General features: G+C 34.1%; 1 protein-coding gene across 4 annotated transcripts in view; it reads left to right on the top strand.

Annotated features, from left to right (window-relative positions):
- LOC123672184 (discoidin domain-containing receptor 2-like) overlaps positions 1–22,643 on the top strand; it is a 354,429-nt gene that overhangs the window by 68,363 nt on the left and 263,423 nt on the right. Inside the window, exon 1 of one of the 4 annotated variants that reach the window (XM_045606194.1) lies at positions 16,422–16,944. The exons of the other annotated variants lie outside the window; for them this stretch is intronic. Within the exon in view, the coding sequence (XP_045462150.1) occupies positions 16,872–16,944 (73 nt within the window). The 5' untranslated portion in view covers positions 16,422–16,871. Of the gene's footprint in view, positions 1–16,421; positions 16,945–22,643 lie in introns of those variants that run through there. 4 annotated transcript variants of the gene reach the window in all.

Genomic DNA, 22,643 nt, shown 5'->3' with positions numbered 1-22,643 from the left:
CTGTACTCTGTACTGGATTCGAGCTAGCCGAAGCTAGTTCGATTGTGATTGGTAGCACTAAGTTTCCATCTCTCTTGTACGGGATCGAGCACATCATGTTTATTTCCCGTTCCTTCTGTCTTTATTCTAAGTCTGTATTTTTTTCTTAGTATTTATTGATATAGTCGTAGATAAAGTATAGTATTCAACTTGCGGTAATGGTCATAACTCACTTGATGAATTACAGCACTCGCCTGCGGCTCGTGCTGCAAACATCATCTGCGTGAGTTATGACCTACATTACCGCTCGTTGAATAATATACTATTATTCATTCCAATACACCAAGTGTTTACATACGTCATATAAGAAGAAAATAAAAACATTTTGAACACAGATATTTCTTAATTGTACTCTTAAATTTCTTTAAGGGCAACAACTTCACAGTGGACAACTTCACAATAAGACAAACTTGTATTTGTTGAAATATAAAACAACTTCTAGAATCTCTCAATTTTCCCCTTTCAAATGTATATAACATCATATATAAATTTCTTATCAAACTATAAAAATCATCAAAAGTTTCAGTTTCAGACAGCAAATCAACTAAATGCCTATCTATAATAATTTGTGAACTCCAGATAATTAAAATATTCGGTGGCCACCAACATATCCGATTTTAACATCGTCAGATTTTTTACTTTGGTCACATTTAAAGATAAAACTTTCATCATGAAACTTTTGATGATTTCTATAAGATTTTTGATAAGAATTTTATATATCATTTTATATATTTTTGAAAAGGAAAAAAAAAGATTTTACATTTGAAGAAACACAACTTTATATTATATCTACAAAACAAATGGTAATAAAAATAAATGATTACACATTCTACTGAAAAAAGTGCCACCAGGATGTTTTAAAAAAAATGATACGATTCATTTCGTGACGTTATTCTAGGAAATCATTATGGATTTGTAATGCAGTTCGGAGAAATCAGCCTCGAATTACAATCTACAACCTAGAAATCTCTAGTTAAGGCTCATCGAATGCTCTCGAACGTGCCGAGAATGGTTTCAACGCTTCAAGAACGGTGATTTTGACATCAAAGACCAGCATGGCGGTGGAATAGAGAAAGTATTCAAAGATGCAAAATTGGAGGCATTACTTGAATAAGACTCGTGTAAAATGCAACAAGAATTGGCATGATCATAAGGAGTGACGCAACATACCGTTTAAAAATGCCTCAAAGTCATGAGAATGATTCAGAAACAAGGAAATTGGTTGCTGTATAGGAGTTGAAGCCGAGGGATGTTGAATGGTGTTTGTTTGCTTGTGAGCAGCTGCTTGCAAGGCAAAGACGGATGGGACTTCTACATCGTATTATGAAACGAAAAATTACAATAACCCCAAGCGCAGAAAATCTTGGGTATATCCCGGACATGCTACCACGTCTACAGCTAAGCCGCATATTCCAAGGTCATGCTCAGTATTTGGTGGTACCAGTTTGACGTAGTGTATTATGAGTTGTGAAAACCGACTGAAACAATCACAGGCGATCATTATCGAACGTAATTAATGGGATTGAGCCGATCATTGAAAGACAAACGGCCGCAATACAACGAGAGACATGATAAAGTGATTTTACAGTATGATAATGCTCGAACCCATGTTGTGAAAGTGATCAATAGATACTTGGAAACTTTTAAATGAGAAGTTATACCCCACCCGCAGGATTTTCCAGGCGTTGCTCACTAGTACTATCACTTGTTTCTATCAATGGCACACGGCCTGGTCGACCAGCTCTTCCGGTCTTATGAAGAAGTAAAAAATTTGATCGATTCGTGGATAATAAAGACTCGAATTTCGAAAACAAAAACAAAAGTAGGAAAGTTGTTCGTACGAAAATTACAAGAGCCAATCTTTATGCGCTGTCTTTGGCTTGATAATGAAGTAGCACGGTAAGGCGAAAACCATATCGCTTCAACTCTTGTCATAATTGAGAAACCCTGCGAAACCTATGAATTCGGGACACCCTGTACATTTCATTAACTCTCATACAAGCAAGCATCTTTCAATATGAAAGTTTTCCGACAACACTTGTATAATAGCCTTCTGCATCCGTCAGACTTTACAGGAGAGAAGCATCCTCCGTCTTTCTAAGAATGTGAATTCACACATGAGTGGCATATATTCAAACATTTTCTTTGTTATATAATTCAGCATGGATGGATTGGAGCAGACTTCGTTGACTTGCGTCCATTCAACACGAGTACGCTGGTATTATGAATCTGAAGAGTTTAAGCCCCGCCATAGCACGGTGGAAGTGAAAGCTGTCATGTGTCAGAATATTATTTGGAGGCACTCTGGCTCGTACTGAATAAGAAATCGTATATCTCGTATTTTATCCGCATCTGACATCTTATCTATTCGGATTATCCATGAATTTCGAAAAGAAGAATGGAGACAAGGACCTCTGATATTTGTTTGGGAATGATATCCCCTTTGAGCTACTTTACGGATGGCTTATTTCGTTGAGAATTGTTTGGAATTTGCGAGTGGGAAAAATTTGGTTTTCAATGTGGATATCCACATCATTTATTTCCGAGTTGACATTTTATTGGCTCAGGTAACATATGAGTTGAATTAGGATAATCAATTATTTGTTTGTTTTCATCAATTTTTTTCACGTGTAGATAGGTGCGATGTGTTTTTCAACAGGACGGAACTACTTGCCCTACTATCAACGAAACGAGGCCAATTTTGCTAAAATTCGTTTTTTATTACGTTCACTAGTGCAGCAAACTCTATACATAAAATGAATACTTTAAGAATTATCGAGGAAGAACCTTGAATGAGGGAAAACCGTAATTCCTCACTGTACTAGTCTGTCACTTCCAGAAAACACAGAAAGAAACTGAAATTCGATATTCGGATAGATAAATTTCATGAATTATAATTAATTTTTCGTTTGGATTGTTGAGGAATTCATAAACCAATACAATTTTCAATTACGAATAATTGATAACAATTCTTGAAATTTCATCTCCAGTTATGGAAACATCGAATTTCTGTTTTCCGGAAGTCACAGACTACTCCACACATTTAGAAATTGCGGTTTTTCCTCATTTAAGGTTCTTCCTCGATAACTCTTGAAGTATTCATTTTAGGTATAGGGTTTGCTCGAGTAACTCCCACTATTTTGTACGTAGAATCGACTGAAATAATGAAAAATATAGGTTCTAATTTGAAAATCTTGAGTTTTGATGAATTTGAGTTGTCCGAGTTTATGATCTTCTTGCAAACACCCTGTAAATTTTTGGTCCTAACGGCAAAAAGTCTTATAATATAGGACGTATATGCAAAATTGAAAAAGAAAAAAATTTTCTAGAACAAAACCTTTTTCTTCCGAAATATTCGAAAAAATGTGAGTCCTCATCGCCACCATTTTTTCATAAGAATTTGATCAACTCAAGAACCATACCGAAGGTATGACATATTGCCGAAATTGTCACCAAAAAAGGTTTCTAATGATGCAATAATATACTGGGTGTGCCATTTGAAATAAGGAAGTAGTACTTAGTCTGTTTCCGGTATAACCGGTAGATATCTGAAAATATTTTAGGGAGAAAAATCATTAGCTCTAACCTCAACATGCAAATGTTTAGGTCAAAATTATGATTAGTTTACCATAAACTTCTAATAGGCCATCCTGGTGAATCACCCTGTATAATAGATTCATATGTAAAAATCATATGAAATACGCAGTAAATAAACTGCTAAGGGCTGCAATGGATATGGTTCATAAGACACAAAAAATCCAAAGGCAATGAAAAACTGTAACAGATTCCGTAAAGAGAAAAGCTGAGAAGGTTTTTGAAGAAGCAATTCATCATTCAAATGATGAGCAGTAAAGAAAGGCTGACTACAACCCTACCGAATATTTGATTAGAATGATAACCTTCAAGAAAAATCTAGATAAAATACGAAGAAACTCTAATTGACTAAAACTCAATTTCAAATATCATACAGAAAATACTGCAATAAAAGACATAGGTATACTCAAAAATCACACGACAGAAATCGTGAATGAGTAACAAACTAAAATAAATAGAGTAGAAACATTAATAGGCAAATATGTGTCTGTAACCTCAAAAAGAGAAGGTAAGGTTTACTGAGGTAGGTTGTGTTCTTCAAATGTGAAGTCTCAGGCTGTTCGATATTGTATAAGGTTGTTCGTCCATGTAAGTCACCCTGCTGCATAAAAAAATGATGGAATTCATAAAACTTTTAGTGCGTTTTTCGTCAAACTATTTGTGTATTCGATTCTGGTTCATTCTTGTTCACACCATCGCTTTAAAACAAACACAAATTGGCGAGTTGACTGATCAGTCAAAGTTTCATCAAACTCGCCAATATGTTGGAGTTCTCGAATAGATACTCGTACCTAATTGCCTTTCGTATATGCGAATACATCGTTGAACTACTTCATGGAAAATTAGAATGGAAAAAATGTTTTCACGAATTTTCCATCCGAACTATTTGCAGTCATCTCTGCTTCCAATGATTCCATAAATGAAATACACACACTAGAAACGAAATATTCGTGCAAATATTGAATGCGAATCGCAAACAAACAGAATGGAATGACAACAGTGCTGAAAAGTGGGGCTGAAGATTTCGATCGAAAAAATAATAATCCGTGCTGCCGGAAAAATACAAAATATGTTGAACAAACGCGTAGGCTCGAAAGAGCACAAACGAAAGACCTGCTCTGCCTACGATTGCGAATTCGGATGACGCGATAATTTGAATATAAATATAAAAAAATTGACTACTTTGTTTCTATTCCTTCACAATAATATATCTTCATGATATATTTGGTTTATTTTTGTCTTGAAGTATAATTCCAATTCAAAAATGACAAAATTAATAATCAACCAAAACAAAATTCCAAATAACTAAAACTGTACAAATTGAGTGAACGGTTAACAAATTAACATAATTATAACAAAATTAACATAAATGCAGACGTACGTTTCGGAATTTTTGTATCAAATAATACAATTTTTCCTCATCAGTGCCTTATAGTTCAACAAAATTACTAAATTTACCAACTCACCACCTATATATCTACTTCACAAAAATTACAATTGAGGAACAAAAATATAAATTTTAAATTTCTGGAATTGTTTTTTCAATTGTAAATGTCGATTTGTATATGTATTTCATGAGAATAACAAGAAAGAAATCTATGACTACCTGAAGTAATTGCTTTCTCTGTGAATCCTTACGTTTAGTTACTTTGAATATGCCCCAATTGCAATTTTTGTGAAGAAGATATACAAGTGGTGAGTTGGTAAATTCAGTAATTTTGTTGAACTATAAGGCACTGATGAAGAAAAATTGTATTATTAAGTACAAAAATTCCGAAATGTACATCTGTCTCTATGTTAATTTAGTTATTCAATTTGTGAACCGTTTACTCAATTTGTACAGTTTTAATTATTTTGAATTTGCTTTTGGTTGATCATTAATTTTGTCATTTTTTGAATTGGAATTATATTCTAAGACAAAAATAAACCAAATATATCATAAATTTATATTATTGTGACACAAAGTTGTCAATTTTTATATTTATATTGAAAATCCTTCATCAAGTAGACTCAGTAAAGCTTTATAAAGCAATCATTTCAGAGATTTCATCCAAGGGACACGCTTCCGGTGGAGAACTGAGGCGTTCAGCATATTTCCCCAGATCAAATACAAGTTAAGGAGAAGAATACGGAAGAGGTGATTGACAATCAATCCTACTCAAGATACGGGTGCTGAAGCGTTAATTGAAACATTCTGGAAAAACAATGAAATTGTCAGATGGTTGCTATGGAAACTGTCTCCTGTCAGGGGACTGTCGAATTTGGTCTCTGATTTAATATCGCATTAGAGTGTGTGGACGAAGTGAATTCTTATGTATCGAAATCCATCGGCCATGGAAACATAAGAATTCAATTCAAAATATGGAGTGGAGTTTTTTATTCTTAGTTTTCTATTTCAAAATAGGTTTTCTGAAATTCCGGGAATTTAACAAATTAATGAATAAATAAACACAGAATACCACAGCAGAACACTATAATAATGAAAAATTCTCTTATTCGAATAATTTCCATATAAATACATAAAAAAATAAAATGTTTGAACTTGCAAAAAAAGAAAAACATTCGTTGAATGGCATGAAGACAGATTTAGATTCTTTTCTAGATCAACAGTAAGAAACATCAGAAAAACTTGTACCCAACTGTTCAATATATTTCTCCAATATAATTCAGAACTTATTACGTAACAAATATTTTTCGTTCTTTGATGGCGAAAAAATTTTCACAACCTCATCAGATCTCTCAATCAATGCGGTAAGCACTTACTTCCGGTACTTTTCAGGAGAATTGGAATTGCCCTTCTTGTACATAAACGTGAAAAACTGGATCCGTGTAGCCGAATGAGGGGAGAAAGAAAATATACTGGCGTTCAAGAAAGAAGGGTGCGATAATTAAGTGTTAGGAAAATATGCAACGGGCTGGAACAGCAGGGGACAATATGATATTTCAGTGGAGAATATGGAAGGAATGTATGCTGAAATAATGAAAAGTAGATCGATTGTATTCAAGAGAAAATTGAATTTTTTCTTTATCTCTGAATACGGAAGGAGAGTAAGAATTCGAAAGACAGGGAATTATTTCATTTTCAATATGATTTAGTTGAAAAGGTTTCACCTTCCGGATGAGATGGGTAAGATTCCGAAACCATTATTTTTTCATCGTTACCAGAAAAAAAATTGGCGGGGAGTGTAACAGATTGACAACATAGAATAGAATCATAATGTATAATGTGTGATATAGAACATGCAAAACCAGGAAAGTGAAGTTTGATCAAACTTGGCGGAAATGTTAAACCAGTTGTAAGCTATAGGAAATTCGACATTTTACGTGTAATAATCGAAAATATCTGGTACATTTTTTGAAAGATTAAGTCGATTTCCTCATTGTTATTAGTTGTAATTCTTTTAGTTTTGTGTTACTTTTTGAATTTTATGGTAGAAGGCGCCAACGTGAACGTTATCGCCACGTGGGAAAATTTTTCAGAAGCATTATTGGATAACGTAAAGATGTTTTTTAATTCACAAAAATTGCTAATCGCCATAACCGTTACCAATCCTCTGTCCAACAGCGTTATCAAACATAGACTAGAGAAGGCCAAGAATGTCATAGGTGAGGAAGTAAATGGACAGTCATAGGTAGACGGGAAGAACATCACGCAATGTGCATCACACTGTAGGAGTTATGATATGGGATGGGATATGATATGGGATTCCTTTGTAGGTGAATCATCACAATTTTTCAAGGTATGAGGCCAGTCCCCACATTGTAAGGCATTCTATGGAATTCTTTGAAAAGAGTAAAGTCAATATATCACCGTGGCCACCGATATCTCCTGACTTTTCGCCAATCGAACATATGTAGAACATGATGCGTGAAGACTGAAGCAATTAGCAAATCTTCCCCAAACACCAGAAGCTCTCCGGCATGAATGACAGATTGCTTGGGATGCAATACCTTAGAAGGAAATCAATCACCTTGTGGAATCCATGCCGTAGGGGGAGGGTAGTGTCAAACTATTATGGGTGATGTAACTATTAATGATAAATGCCTTTATAATGTGTTTGAGTCGAGTCTAGTCGAAAAACTCGAAAGGATTCTTGGTGTTGTGTTTTTTATATCACATGATATCTATAATATGTCTTTTACAAGATAACGTGAAAATTTTATAGAAGACACAATTTTAATAAAATCCTCCAAAATCACTTTTCAATAACTATTAGAGATAAGACTTTGTGTCTGAAGTATTTGATATTGAGTTTCGATCTTGATTTTGAGTCTAGCGCAGTAGTCTGATTCGGATGAAATTGGTTTAGGTATTAAGTTCCAGTCATAAGCGGTTGAGCTTTGCGCATGCGTAGATTGAAACTTCTATATAATAAATAATAGAAAAAGAAAGCATAGTGCCACCTAATGAAAAAGTTTTTTTTTATTGAATTAAGATTTTTTTCAAACTCAAGCTTTGTGCTAGTTGGCAAAATTCAAAAACTTTTTTACTTCTGTTTGTCTCTTTCTATTTGTTTTGTCTCTTTTTTTTCTAGAAACACCCGAATTAGTTGATAATGAAATTTACGTGGATATGATTTGAAACAAAAATTGAAAGAATCTAGGTGAATTCAGTGGTAAAGTAAAAATTTCAGGACTTATTTGAAACTTTATGCTTCCTTAATGGAAGGAAATCCGAGAAAAATATCGGAAAAAACTCAATATTTATTTGACACAAAGTTCTACCAAGTTGATATTCAATGTGTTTTGGATATAAAATGACCATTTCAACCTTCTTCCGAAATGTTGTGTTGCTTTTATTATTTGAATCATTAAAGAGAGCTGCCAATATTTCAGCGAAAACAGAATTTTTAACAATATGTGTTTAGATATATGGCGGCAATGTCAAGCTTCATACAGAATTTCCTAGAATTTCCTTTCATAGAAATCATAGAAAATTCGAGGAAAATACCAGCAAAAATTCCGTATATTTCCTTCATTACTATTTGAGATCAATTTCAGTTTGAAGACGTAAAAAGAAATCATAATAATTTTCATTAGAATAGGTATGTGGTATCCAAGTGTGCAATGAATACATTAATGAACTAGCGCCCAAAAGCTTCTGATATCGAGTATTGCTTTTTTTGAATGTTCACTGAAAGAAATTAATAAAAAACAGAAACAGAAAACTTGTAAAAGTATCTGGTATGAGTATCGAGGTGAAGTACTCTACTGAAAAATTTTTAATAACGAAGCACGCTTAATTAACAAAGTCGATCCGATGTGTAGATATAGCGCCTATGCTATCGAAGAAACCACCTTCGGGATCGATCATTCAAGGGCATCTATGTTCGCTCCCAATTTTCCACCAATTTTCCCTTCAAATGAGCTCGGCAAAATCTGCTAAACGAGTTTTCGCTCAGTTTGAACGGAATAACTTCCGGACCAATTAAAATAGTGAGCATATGGAAATATGAGTATGAACGTCATGAGACGACCTTTTTCAGCAGGTTCAGTTTCCCCAGGTAGGAATTAAAACCTGCTGCAGCCATTTATAATTCTCTCACGGTTCTGGGCTTAGGGTGACCCAAACTTGTTCATTATTCACTCCTCCCCATCCTTTCCTGACAGTTTTCTATTAGGCCGGCACTTCAAAATGTATTTTCCCTTATTTTTATTTTGATGTCCTCCATCTCGATGGCTTGGTGTTGGAGGTTGAGGCGCTTGGAACGTCTCATGAAATATGCAAGTATTGAATATTAATGATTGGATGCATCAACTTCGCAAGTGTTGTATTATGAGAAACAGGAATTGTGAAGCAGGTTGAACAAATGCGAATATACAGGTGAAGCTTAACCTTTAGCTGTTGAAATTGGAATGAAATATTCCTAGGTACTTCATTCAAAGTTAATGCTGCTTTCATTTTATTTCATGGAAAGTAATTTTCATACTGAGCACTTCAGAAGAATACTATTCAGTTCCGAATGACTTCATTTTCATAGAATGAATTATCATCAATTTCATTAGTACTTTTCCATATTTTTAACGTCATACCAATATAATTTCCAACTAGAAGATTCAATGCTGAAATGTTGGAATGAAATAGAAAGAACGTATTATTCAAAACTGTTTGTCTACTGACTACTTCATACAGTTCTGAAGTCTATATAAAAAATAAACTCCCAGTCGGTAATTCTAGCGAATTTAGACTGACGTACATTTCGGAATTTTTGTATTTTTCAATACAATTTTTCCTCATCAGTGTCTTATACTTCAAAAAACTTACTGAATTCAAAAACTTGAAATTTTATATTTATTTCACAAACTTGCATTTTAGTAACTATAGGCTGACTGAAAGAAATAGTTTGTCAGGTAAGGATTCACAGATATAACTATTACAACAGGTAGTCATATCTTCTCGCTTACTCTTCTGTGAAATAGGTATACAAATCAACATTTATAATTGGAATAACAATTTTACAGAGTTTAATTTTATCTTTTGGGATATGTGGACTCTAATTGATGAATTAATCATTGAATTATAATTCAAAACCAATTCTTATAATAATATGCATGTTTCAGTACAGTCATTTTCAATTTCGAGTAGTTCCCCTTGCTGTTCCTCACTGTTATTTAATGTATTTCTCATTATTTCAAGTTGAAGCAAATGAGGCTGATCCGCTGGATTAAAACTTGATCACAGCCATTTCAGCAAACGTATATCCTCTTAGTTTATAATAATATGCAAATGAGGTCTACTACAAATTCAACCTCATTATTCGTGGATTGGCAACGTTCATCCAGATAAATGATATGTATAATCCATAGAACATCGATTTCCATATTGATTGAGAATTGTGTTATATCGGTGGGGTAAACATCGAAAAGACAGAAGTGTAATAGCCCATTGTGAAGTCGTTAAATGCTTATCGTCAACTTTTTACCTGATCTGAATCTGGAGAAATTTCAAATGAAAAAAGTTTTTCATTTGATTGGAGGAATCTGTAGTTAAATTCAATATATAACTCAAAGAATCACTGTCAATAACCTAACGTAACTAACCTGAATATGGATATAGACGTAAATTTCTGGTTCCATTCCAATAACAAAAATATTCTCTATAAAAAATTTAGTTTTTCAATTTTGTGTGAAAATGTTTGAAAATTTTTCATATCAATGGGATTGTGTTGATTGAGTTATTCACGAGAGATTTTAGCTTTATATCCCTCGAATGGTGATTTCAAAAGGGTTATATAACTGAAACTAAAAAGATACTGGTATCAAGACTCCACAATATTTGAAGATAATGAATTTAATTGATGCCTACTCTTTCTTCGAGCGAACAAATCATAATGAAATAACTTTAATCATTAAACTCTGGTGAAAGGTAATAGTATATTCTAAAACAAGTTGCAGAATGGGCTCCTATTCCAAACCGAATGCGAAATTCGAACGAAAGAGTGTTGGAATTGCCTTCTGCAACGAGTATTAGGCGATATTTTGTCTATTTCAGTCAAGCTTAGTGAAATATTGTCGAAATTCAATTAAAAATTCAAATTATACATCCTAGTGACTTTTGTATTGTATCTTGGCAGTTGGTGTGACTGTTACGAAAATTGACAGATTACGCAATTTGAATTTGAATCGTACGTATCGAATTTAAATAATTTAAAATTACTCATCACATTTATGAATTATGTCTGACAAAATGGATTAAACACCACTAGAATTAAGAGAAATTGAGAACAATGCTACAAAGCATTACACTATATCCAAATTATACATTATATTAACAATTATTGACGTTTGTTGAAATTTGATAGGATTGAAAGGCAGTAGAGACAACCACAAAACGAAAAATGAACACTGAACTGAAAACTGAAAACGATGCTCTAATGAGTTCATTACAGCACTGTTTTTAGAACTGCAATGACCTCATTACGATACTGAAATAGAGAAAATAATGTAAAAAGGTATTCATTTGTAATACGAAATGGCGAATGCGCCAAACGTTGAATGTTTTGAAAAATACTGATGCAGTTTTGCTTTGAAGTAGAAGTTGAACCAGAAAAGAGAAAGGCACCAGAAAATACGCATTATTCCAAAAATGCCTTCATTCACCAATTCATCAATGGGCAAAAATATTCTTTTTATGTGAAATTTCCAAAGTGGATCGATGTGAATAACCGAACGAACAAAATGTTCCTACATGTAAATCGTGAAAAGCATCAATCTCTTGACTTCTCATCATTTATTTGATGCCATGAATAAAAAATAACAGCACGAATAAACTCTTTCCAATGGAAGTATTGACGATTTTATCAATTATTCAAGGAGGTCGAAACCTATCAATCATGAATAACTTCTCTTATCGCTTCTAACATTAAAGTTTCTTTCCGAACATTTGATCGATTATGGTTATTCTTCGAGAAAAAGTAAGAAAATTGAGCTATTTCATTTACTCCTAATATATAGCCAGACTGGTGGTTTTTGACCTTTAATTCCCTATAATATTCCTTAAGGAATTAATGTATATAAATTGATAGTTGTTACCGTTTCTTCCCCAAATTAATCATACCATGTAAATCAAGTGAGCTAACTCGACATCATCTATGATACACTTTTAGTATGTTTGTTAATCGATTGATAATGGTTATTCAGATATTGTATTTCGCTTTTTCTAAGGTGTCATTGTTGTAGTGAATCAAACAATGAATTCCATCTAGTAGCATCTAGGAAACTCAAATGATTATCTAAACACTCTTAATTCTGTACAGCAGATCTCATTGAATTGAATATTCATACACGATCATAGGGTACCAAGCCATCGGCGCATTTTTGTGTTATGACAAAATTTCGAAATTTTGGATTACTAAGCAACAAGGCTTTTATTGGAAGGCTTCAATTACTAAGTAATACGTACTGCTTTCAATAAGTACTTGGGGGCACAAAAAGGCTTCGAATGCTTTCATAAGCACAACGCACAATGAACAGATAAATATGTGTGTTGAAACCATAGAACGTAGTATTTTAGAACTCTAAATAAGGCAGTTGGACTTATTCGTGAAGTACTCGAGGTAATAAGGATTTGTGTGCGAATCGAAATTAACTTCTTACTTTTACCGTTTAAGAATCTAATCCTGAAACATGCCATGTTCACTAATTCCAATATGAATACTGCGATGAATGTAGTCATGATTGTGAGGCCGATGATAACTTATATGGCAATAGTCTGGCATGCCAGAGCTAGCCAGCATATCACGAGGAAAGACCTTGATACAATACAAAGGTTAGCCTGTGTTTGTATCACTGGAGCTATGAGAACGTGCCCAACTGGGTCATCATTACAAATCTCACATCTCTTCATCTAGTGATAGAGGGAGTGACCTATGAGGCCACTCTAAGACTATCTAGGGAAGGTACCAGTAATGAGGGAATTAGGAATAAGAGAGCTTGGTCTTCCCTGACTTATTGCATACCATCACCTACCCTTCCCAGTGACGAGATGATAAAAAAAGTTAGTATCGAAAAAACCTGCACCACGATAATAAGTAGAAACGGAGACTGGGAAAAAAAGTCCACAATCCAAGTTCTTAAAAAGAATACCATGAAATGTTACACAGATTACAGGGACTGGCACTGGAGTATTCAGTACTGGTATTAAATGCTCAATATCATAAGGCCGCTGTCCAAATGTTTTTTAGGCAGAAATACTCGCAATAGAAAGATGTGTAGAAATTGACCTAACAAGAAACTATCAGAAATGTGATATAGCGATACATTCTGATAGTCAGGCTGCAATCAAAGCACCGAGCTCAAATGTCATCAATTCTAAAATGCTATTGTAGTGCCGAAGAAAACTCAATGGAATAGGCAAGAATAACAAGGTCTTTTTACTCTGAGTTCCCGGCAACTAGGGAATTAAAGGGAATGAACAGGCCAACACACTTGTCAGAAAAGTAGCACAAACTCCTCTCATCGGCTCGGAACCTTTCTGTGGCGTAAACAAATGTACCTACAAGAAAGAGATTCAGGAGAAGGAAAAAACTGAAAGAGAATCACTCTGGCGGAATATTTCTGGTTTGGATCACTCCAAAAAGTTTCTTCAAAACTTTGACACTGCGAGATCCAAGAAGTCTATGGATTCAGCAAAAATATACTACACCTCCTCACTGGATTCCTCACAGAACATTGTTGTCTTAGGAAACACCTCATGAGAATGGGTCTCACAGAAAATTATGAGTGCAGATTCTGTGAGGAGGAAGAAGAAACTCCGGATCACCTGGTGACGGAACGCCTAGCTAACACTAGCCAACGAAAAATCTGCTTTGGACAAGAAACTTGTAGAAGTAAGGAATTAGCCTTCTTGAAGCCATCCCTGTTACTGGAGTTCATTAGAATTCTGGAACTGGAAGGTGAGCTGTAGAGAAATTGCTCTGATGTGGGGCACAATAGACTATTAGTGAATGTGATATAATGTAAGCAATGTGCAATTCAAATATTGCACTCTGGTTGATACATCCTTTATATTACAATAATACCTTAATCTCTCAACCGACCATATTGTAAACTCGTTCCCAATTACAGAAATTCTAATCACTGGGGTAAGAACAATCCCATTCGGTATTATCTTCAAACATTACAGAAGTTGCGAAACTATGCTAACTACTGGCGTAAGCCATGTAAATCACTTTTCCATTATTGTAAAAGCATTCGAACCCGCGTTCCAATCGTTCGGATAGCACAGCATCCGATAGAGTCATTCAGATTCGATTATTCACCTGCGTCTCCCTAAGCGCTAATAAACTAATATATTCGGAAATATTCAGAATGTAGACCATAATCTATCACGGTCCCTCACCGGTGTACACAAGAGGTCAGGCCTTCCGGGAAAACAGCCTATGCAAAATATATATATTCCGCTTGAGTGGAAAATCCGTTTCCGAAGTCAGCGTTTTCGCACAATCTGTTCGGCCCAATCCCGGTATTATTGTTTTCTCAAACATTCATAAAAGCATCGAATTCAGGCGAGATGGCTTATTGGAGAATCGTTATTTATGTCATAGGCGTTCGCCTTCCTGTTCTGAATTATGGCATTTCGCTTACCGCAAGCTGTGTGTTGTGATATTTCTTTCGATAAAACTAGATGGAAGGTGCTTCCAGACGTAGCAACGTTTTTTCATCCTATAGGTGGAGATCAGGGAATAGTCTGGGTTCGGTGCTGTCATGGTTTTCTATGTTGAAAGAAATATGTACGTTGATGCAAATTTTCGGGAATGGGCATGTCGAAAGTTCAAAAGAATCGTGTGTTTATTGAAAGAACAGTTTATTATTTTATTAGAATTATTGAAATTATGTGAGGAGTTTCAATATTCCGTTCGGTTTCTTCAAATCTTTGATGATTTTCATTCCATAAAATAAATTATAAATACGTCATGATCATTCAGCTCTGGGCGATAATGGGCGTTATCTGCGAGTACAAGGGGTTCATCAAGCCAAGTAGCTTGACATTTTAACCAACTACTTGACTTAAAAATCAAGCTCGTGAAAAATTACATACTTGAACTCGACTCGACTTGATTTTAGATATTTATTGCTTGACTTGATATCAAGCTACTTGATATTACTTGAGCTAGATATGCACGTGTCGTACGGCATATATTTCTGCAATCTCGTGTGCGCTTATTCTGAAATAAGGGTATTCCTTGAGCACTGAGAGACTTTATTAGTAGTTTTCCCACATTTCTATGGAATCTTTTGGTAGATTTTGGTTGTTTCAGAAATATATTTCCAAACTTGGCCAAGGATTTTTTATCAACGCCAGAATCTTCAGCACCTGATGTTGAAAGACAATTTTCCAGAGCTGCTCTTACAGTCACAAAAACCTGCAATAGGTTGGGCGACAACTCTATAAGATGCTTTATGTGTCTTAGATCCTAGATGGAAAATTATGAAATCAAACAAAGCCTGGAAGTGTTTCAATATTAAGAAACTTAATTCTTTCATTATTTTTCATTTTGTTATGATTTATAGTGATTTAATTTATGTTTTCATTTCAAAAAAGTTGATATTTTTGGTTCTTTTATACAATAAGTTTAATAAATAAAAATGTTTTTTGCAAGGTTCCTTCCCATTTCATCATTTTTTCATTGATGTGACACTACACAATAAAATGGCTGAAAATCAAGTAGCTCGATATGATTCAAGTACTTGATAAATGAATACTTGACTTGAGATTGAGAAAATACTACTTGACCTTGACTCGAAATTAAGTCAAGCTCGACTTGAAATGACTTGATTCTTGACTTGAAATCAAGTCAAGCACGACTTGAAATTACTTGATTCTTGACTTGAAATCAAGTCAAGCTCAAGTCAAGTAGCTTGAAAATCAAGCCAAGTCGTGAATCCATAGCGGGAACTTACCTATTTAAGTATTTTCTAAAATGGATGGTGATGGCCTAGGCCGGCAATTTTTGGCTGTTTATGCTCTGGTAAAGTTCAGTATAAAGCAACATATTGAAATATTAGATTAGTGCATTTTCGGACATGAAAAGTTTTTTGAATAGGCATTTGAGTGATTTCACAAAATATATATCTTCATATTGAGGCCCCTAAATTACTCTTCAGCTATAGGTGGAACATTTTTCCGGCCATAATATCCTTCTTGTATCAACATAAAAAATATAAAATTTCATTTTGCGAAACATATTCATTAGAAATTCTATGGAAATCAAATTTCTATGGAATTTTATACTGACGTTTACGGTTTTTTCATAATGTTTGACAGTGATAAATGATTGTTCAATTTCATTCACTTATCCGGAGTCAAAAGATGAAGTCAATTCTGCTTTTGAGGTTTAGCACTCGAAAAACTAAAAGGAAGTATGAAAAATTCTTTAACAGTTCAAAAACTGCTGAGTGAACCAACGAAATCGAAAGATGTCGAAAGTTCTACCTTATGGAACATCTATGCCATGTTGAAATGCAAATTACGAATTGGAGTCGATGTAAGTAAATAATCAAAGTTTGCACCGTTTTTGATCTCTTGGTTATCTGGCAGAAAAAATTAAAATTCTGACAAGTGAGGAAAAAGATACATTTCTGATGAAAGCTGTTGATAAAATTATTTTCTATGAAGAACAGTGTTAATTATGACAATATTTGTAGAGCTACGGTGAGATGAATCAATGAAAATAACATTGGATGACATAACAAGAAAATTCTGGGTAAATTTTTCTACTGAGATTATCTAACACTACATGAGTTTTTTGAGGACGGCTTCCACGTTAGATATTAGACAGTTCTGTTTCTACAACTTCGTTTTTATATCTGGTAGGTATGTTTATTTCTCTAATTCTGTGGTTATTCCGTTCATTCTTCCACATCTTGTAGAACAAAATCGTGCGAGAATACATCAGAAACGCACAGTTTTCATGGTTATATTTTATTATTCTATGTTGGCACTCCGAACTTTCCGCCACGGCTTTATCTGTCAATTCATCAATCTGCCTTAAAGAAATCAGTTCTGCCAACCAACATTTTTCAATGCAAAAATCACTAAATTATATTTATGGAAATATTTCATTAATTTCAATGAAAATGCAATGAATTAGGGAAAATAATGTATAATACTCGTACAGAAGGCTCATTCTACCACTCGTTCATTCCAAAACTCGCCACTTCGTGGCTCGTTTTTGAATTTTGAACTCGTGGAAGAATATCAATGCCTTCTGCACTTGTATTATAAATAACTATTCAAGCTCAATCTGCACTGAAACAACTTTTCAATATACCCAGACATAGGTGCTCAAATCATATACACTTAAACCTTGTCAATATTGCAATATTGATAGATTTTCGATGTTTAAAGAGTTATGGAAACCACTATCAAATAGAACGTTATGTTATTGATATATTACTAATTGAATTCACACCCTCGTTCAGAACAGAGGGTGTAAATCCTACCACACACTCCAGCTGTTGCATCGATATTAATCTGTTGTGTGAAATTACCTGTCAGCCCTCGAATCTAATCCTATCAAGATGGAGCGAGTGAGTGTTTTGTATCCGAATATGTTATTGAATGAAATTTTGCAACTCCCACCAAACTCATCGAAATAATGAGAAATCTTGAATGAATACTGTTTTTGATGTTTATCACATTTGTAATCGGGTATGTCAGGTTGTCAATTGCAGTGATGTTATTTTAGTAGCTTTATCTCCAGCACAATAATGGGAAATCCGATTATTTCTACCTTGTTGGAGTGATATTCAGAGATCTTTTTTTGGCTTATTATGTAGGTGGATGTGAAATGACGAATTCATCTGATTTCCATTTATCTGATGTTGGTCTAAACTTTTCTCTTTGTGATATATTAAGCGTGTGTGGAACAAATTCATTTTCAGCTAAACATTTGATTTTAAGAAATAATCCTCAAACACGTCGATTTTTTATTTCAATTTACCGTATTTTGAAATAATAATCTAATATACAGGGTCGAGTAATGACGTCACCGTAATTTTTTTTAAACACACCCATTTTATCTCAATTTTCCGATAACTCTAGCTGAGCTGATTTAAAAAATGTATCACATGTTGATTCCAATTAGTACAGGGTGGACGACAAAATACAATAGTTTTGTGTGTGCTTATAAAGTAACGTGTAACATTTTTTATTAGTTAAATTAACAATATTATCAAAATACTTATTGTCTAGCGGCAATTGGTTTGAATGTAACACCCTGTAGTTTGTTACATTCATTACATGTTTCTAAATTGATAAAAAATAATTTCTTTCATATTCTGTTTGCTAGACCACAAGTACCAAACATGTTCGGAAACAGCTCATTTTTATTAATCTAAAAATGTAAAAAACTACAGCATGATAGTAAAACAATAGTTCTCAGTATAACAACTTGGCTAGCTGATCTATCTATCATTGGCAGATCTGAAGGGTTTTCCAAAAGAAGAGACTTCATTTTGATATTGAAAAAACCGAGTATATTTTGAGAGAAATCAATGGATTTTTGTTTCATTCTACAGAGGAAGGTCTGCCATCATTGATGGGAAGCGATATCGGAAAATGGCCACCACGGCTACGGTTGCAGCACCATATCCTTTTGTGGCCGAAGGTCCTCGATAACTTCACGAAAACAGACTTTGAGATCTTGAATCGATTGTGGAGCATTGCCATAAATCTACACTTTCATCTGGACTGAAGGAAAAAAAGTCTAAAGGTGGAGAGGATCACTAGATCCCGATAGCTGATTGTGATCACTTATTCGACAAATAACACGGCTGGAAACTTCTCTTTCAAAATTGAGATTGTTTCGTTGTTTGTGCGGCACGTAAAACAATCGAACGAAAATATAAGGTGTAATAAAAAGAAATTCGTTATGTTTGAATGGAAACAAGGCTTTAATTGCCATAGTTAGAAAGATTCGATTCAGCTTAAATATGCGCCATCTTAACTGAGTCAACTAATCACAAAACTGTCACAAAAGTTTTTGTTGTACGAAATCTCACATTCTAACGGCATCTGGTGTAACCCAGTCGTGAGGTAAAGATAACTAAAGCCAACTATTGGAAGAAGAATGGATTTCTTTTACTAGATATAATGCAACCCATCAAGATTTCTTACCAATGTAATATTTCTCCAACATTTAAAATTGATCCTCTGAAGTAGCCTTCATTGAATTTTATTGTTTAACTCATCAAGTATCCGTTTCCGATTAGTTATAACGGGAAATAATGCGATGCCTCATTTGAAACCTCTAACTACATACCTATGTTGGCTACCCAAATTACTAATTATTTGGATCGTCTATCTGATGCGCGAGTTTCATCAACGATGAGAATCATTCGAATGGGGAAACCGTTTAATCGAAAATGAGCGTTGTTGAAATAGCAGATGAGCTAAAAATAACAATTTGTGCCGGAGTTATGATTCTGGAAATACTCCCATAGGTATATCGCGATTATTTTATGAAGCTCAAATGGAAATTATGGAGACAAATACATTTATTTCAGACTCTGAGGAAAGATAGGAAGTTAATGAATGCGTTCTTAGTATGCGGTTGAAATTTTCTTCTTCGGTGGCTCAGTTGGTTAGAGCGCTGGACTAGTGATTTGGAGGTTGCGGGTTCGAGTCCCTCTCGGGGAGGTACTTTTTCTAGAATTGAAAAATTGTCTGGGAGACGTGATGTTATTTTCTTACCCTAAACAATTTTGGTACATACCGCAAACAGTCTCATAAAACAACGAATTGGCAGAATCGAAAATTGAAAAGGTTTTTTCGAAGAAAACTTTTTCTGCAAAATTATTCAAAGAATGTGAACCCTCTTAGTCATAATTTTTCTCATAAAATCCCATCAACTCATTAACCGTTCAGTTTCTTCCAAATTATGGCATATTGCTGAAATTATCATCAAATGAGCTATCTAATGATGCAATATAATTGGTGTGCCATCTGAAATAAGGAAGTAGTAGCCTTCTTCCAGTATAACCGGAAGTTGTAGATCTGGAAATATTTCATCGAGAAAGATCATCGAAAAGATCATTGTCTCAAATTCAGTCAACTTCTTATCATGAAATTATCATAAGTTTTCCATTAACGTCCAATAGGCGATGGAGGTGAATCACCCTGGATATTATTTGTCATAAGCTATATCTCATTCTGCCTAATGGGAAAAACTGCTATAAAAATTATTCTTTCCACAATCTTGTGTTCCTTGCATTCGATGCTAGCTATTTCTGTACATGGATTGATAATACGTTTGAAACCATGATCTTGATAGTCTCTGGAGTTTCGTTCATCTTTCACGGACGGAATTGACTGAATTATTGTGTCACAGTGAACAAACCTGAAACCAGAAAATATTCAACAATTCAAATATTATCGGACGAAAGCATGGCTTCCGCAATTTATACATTTAAACTTTGCCAGGAAACTCGCGTAACTTATTTTATATTAGACGAACTGGGATTCGCATAAATGAACTCATAGAAAGTTCAAATGTTCTAATATACCACGCAATCTGTCCTAAGTTTTCTCCTCTGCCCTGGCGCTGTAACATCGTACAAAATGAAGATCGTATTTCAGCCCTCGCAAAGTTTGATTAAAATTTCTTGTTGAAGGTGGTCAGTAATATCAAACCCTGCAATATTTGAGTTCCTAGTGATTATAGGGTGAAAATTTGTTCCATGTTTTAATAAGGAAATAATGAAGGAGATTTTCTTCTGGAAAAGCTAATTAAATCTCGTTACTTATTAAAATAGGGATTGAAAAGGAGGAAATTCAAAAAATCTTGTTGAATATAAAGATGAGATTAAACACAAAGAGGCAACAAGAGTCGCTGAAAGATATTGGATCCGATCCTAATGAATAAGAACATTTGAATCAAATGAATTTATTGAAAGTCTTATGGAGTAAAATAACAATTCTCTATTTGATTTCTGTATCAACCATATCACAGTAAAATACCTTATCACCAACAGAAAAAAAAAGAAGTTGTAATTTGTTGACTAAACATGGCAGAAATGTTCAACTATTACAAGTTGTCATTGATTGAAATTTAATTCAACATAATCTAGTAGCCGTGGAAAATTTGACGTTTCACTTGCTGATTTAATCAAAATTAACTGGTATATTTCTTGAAAAATTAAGTCGATTTCGGTATAGTTTTTGATAGCAATTTTTGTTTGTTTTTCTTTGTGTTTCAAGGCTGAGGTTATACCCAGATCGTGATATGAAAATTATCGGCAACTGAGTGAATTCGACAGAGGCCACATTATTGGATGATAACCATTTTTCTACAGTTTACGTTGTAATCAGGCATGGTGTAGAGAAGGTCAAGAACATCATAGAAGAGGACATAGAAGTCCAAGACAGATAAATGAGGTCTGGGACTACCGACGATATCTTGCCATGGCCACCCTCATCTCCTGACCTTTCGCCTATCGAGCATGTATGGACATGATTGGCCTATTACTGACAATTAGCCAATCCTTCACAAGCACTAGACGTTTTCCAGCACGAATTATAGTGTGCCTGGGATGCTATACCTTTGGAAGAAATCAATAACGTGGAGAAATTTATTCCAATAAGGACACATGAGCGTCAAATAAATAGGCGTGGTGTAACAAATTATTAAAAATGCAAATTAAACATGTATTTCGAGTTTGGCCCTAAGCCTTCTTGGTGTTGCATTTTTGGTCACCGAATATATAATAAACATATTATGACACCGGAAACATATAAATAGGAAACCTAGAGCGGTCCATTTTTCAATTTGTAATGATTATTAAGAGAATATTATTCTGTATAGTTCATTATTCATTCTAATGTTTTTTTCATTTTGTTTCAGGTAAGGACCTCAAACTACTTCCTGGTTAACGATTGTTGGTTCTCTGAAACGAAATAGGTAAAGTTGAAATAAGTTGGACTTTATTTCCCTGAAGGAAAGAACATTTTATGACAGTGATTATTATTTCATGTTGATAGATGATAAATTATTTATTGCGGTGAATGACAAAGTGTTTCAGGGTTTTTTCATCCAAAACTTCATGACCACGTTTAAACGATATGAAAGAAAATCTATGACCTAATGGGAAATCATTTCGATTTTGCTCTAATCTATCGTATTGTACTCGTTTTTTAGCAAACAAGAATCACGAAGCGTTAAGAAAATCATAGTTTTCTAAAAATTGAGACTCATGTTTTCATTATTAGTTTCGACAAATCAAATTCAACCGACTATTCAAAATTAAAATTATTTTCACTAGTTCTAGACATGGCAATTCTCACGGATCCCGAAATGGCTGACTTTCGTTCTCAAATATTCATAATCATCTTACAGTGTATATTTTTCAGTAGAAAAAATAATTGCAAGTAAACCACTATAAGATGCTACGAATTGTACTAGTAAAACTTGCATGAGTAATAAAAGAAAAATAATTGTCAATTTACATATCACTTTCTTGAAATATCTTGTGTGAATCGTTCTTATATTCCTATCCAACCCACAGTGTGC

The sequence above is a fragment of the Harmonia axyridis genome, chromosome 2, assembly GCF_914767665.1.
Source record: "Harmonia axyridis chromosome 2, icHarAxyr1.1, whole genome shotgun sequence".
Taxonomy (NCBI): Eukaryota; Metazoa; Arthropoda; class Insecta; order Coleoptera; family Coccinellidae; genus Harmonia; species Harmonia axyridis.
Note: the sequence above shows the minus strand (reverse complement) of the source record. Positions and strands in the feature narration are given on the sequence as shown.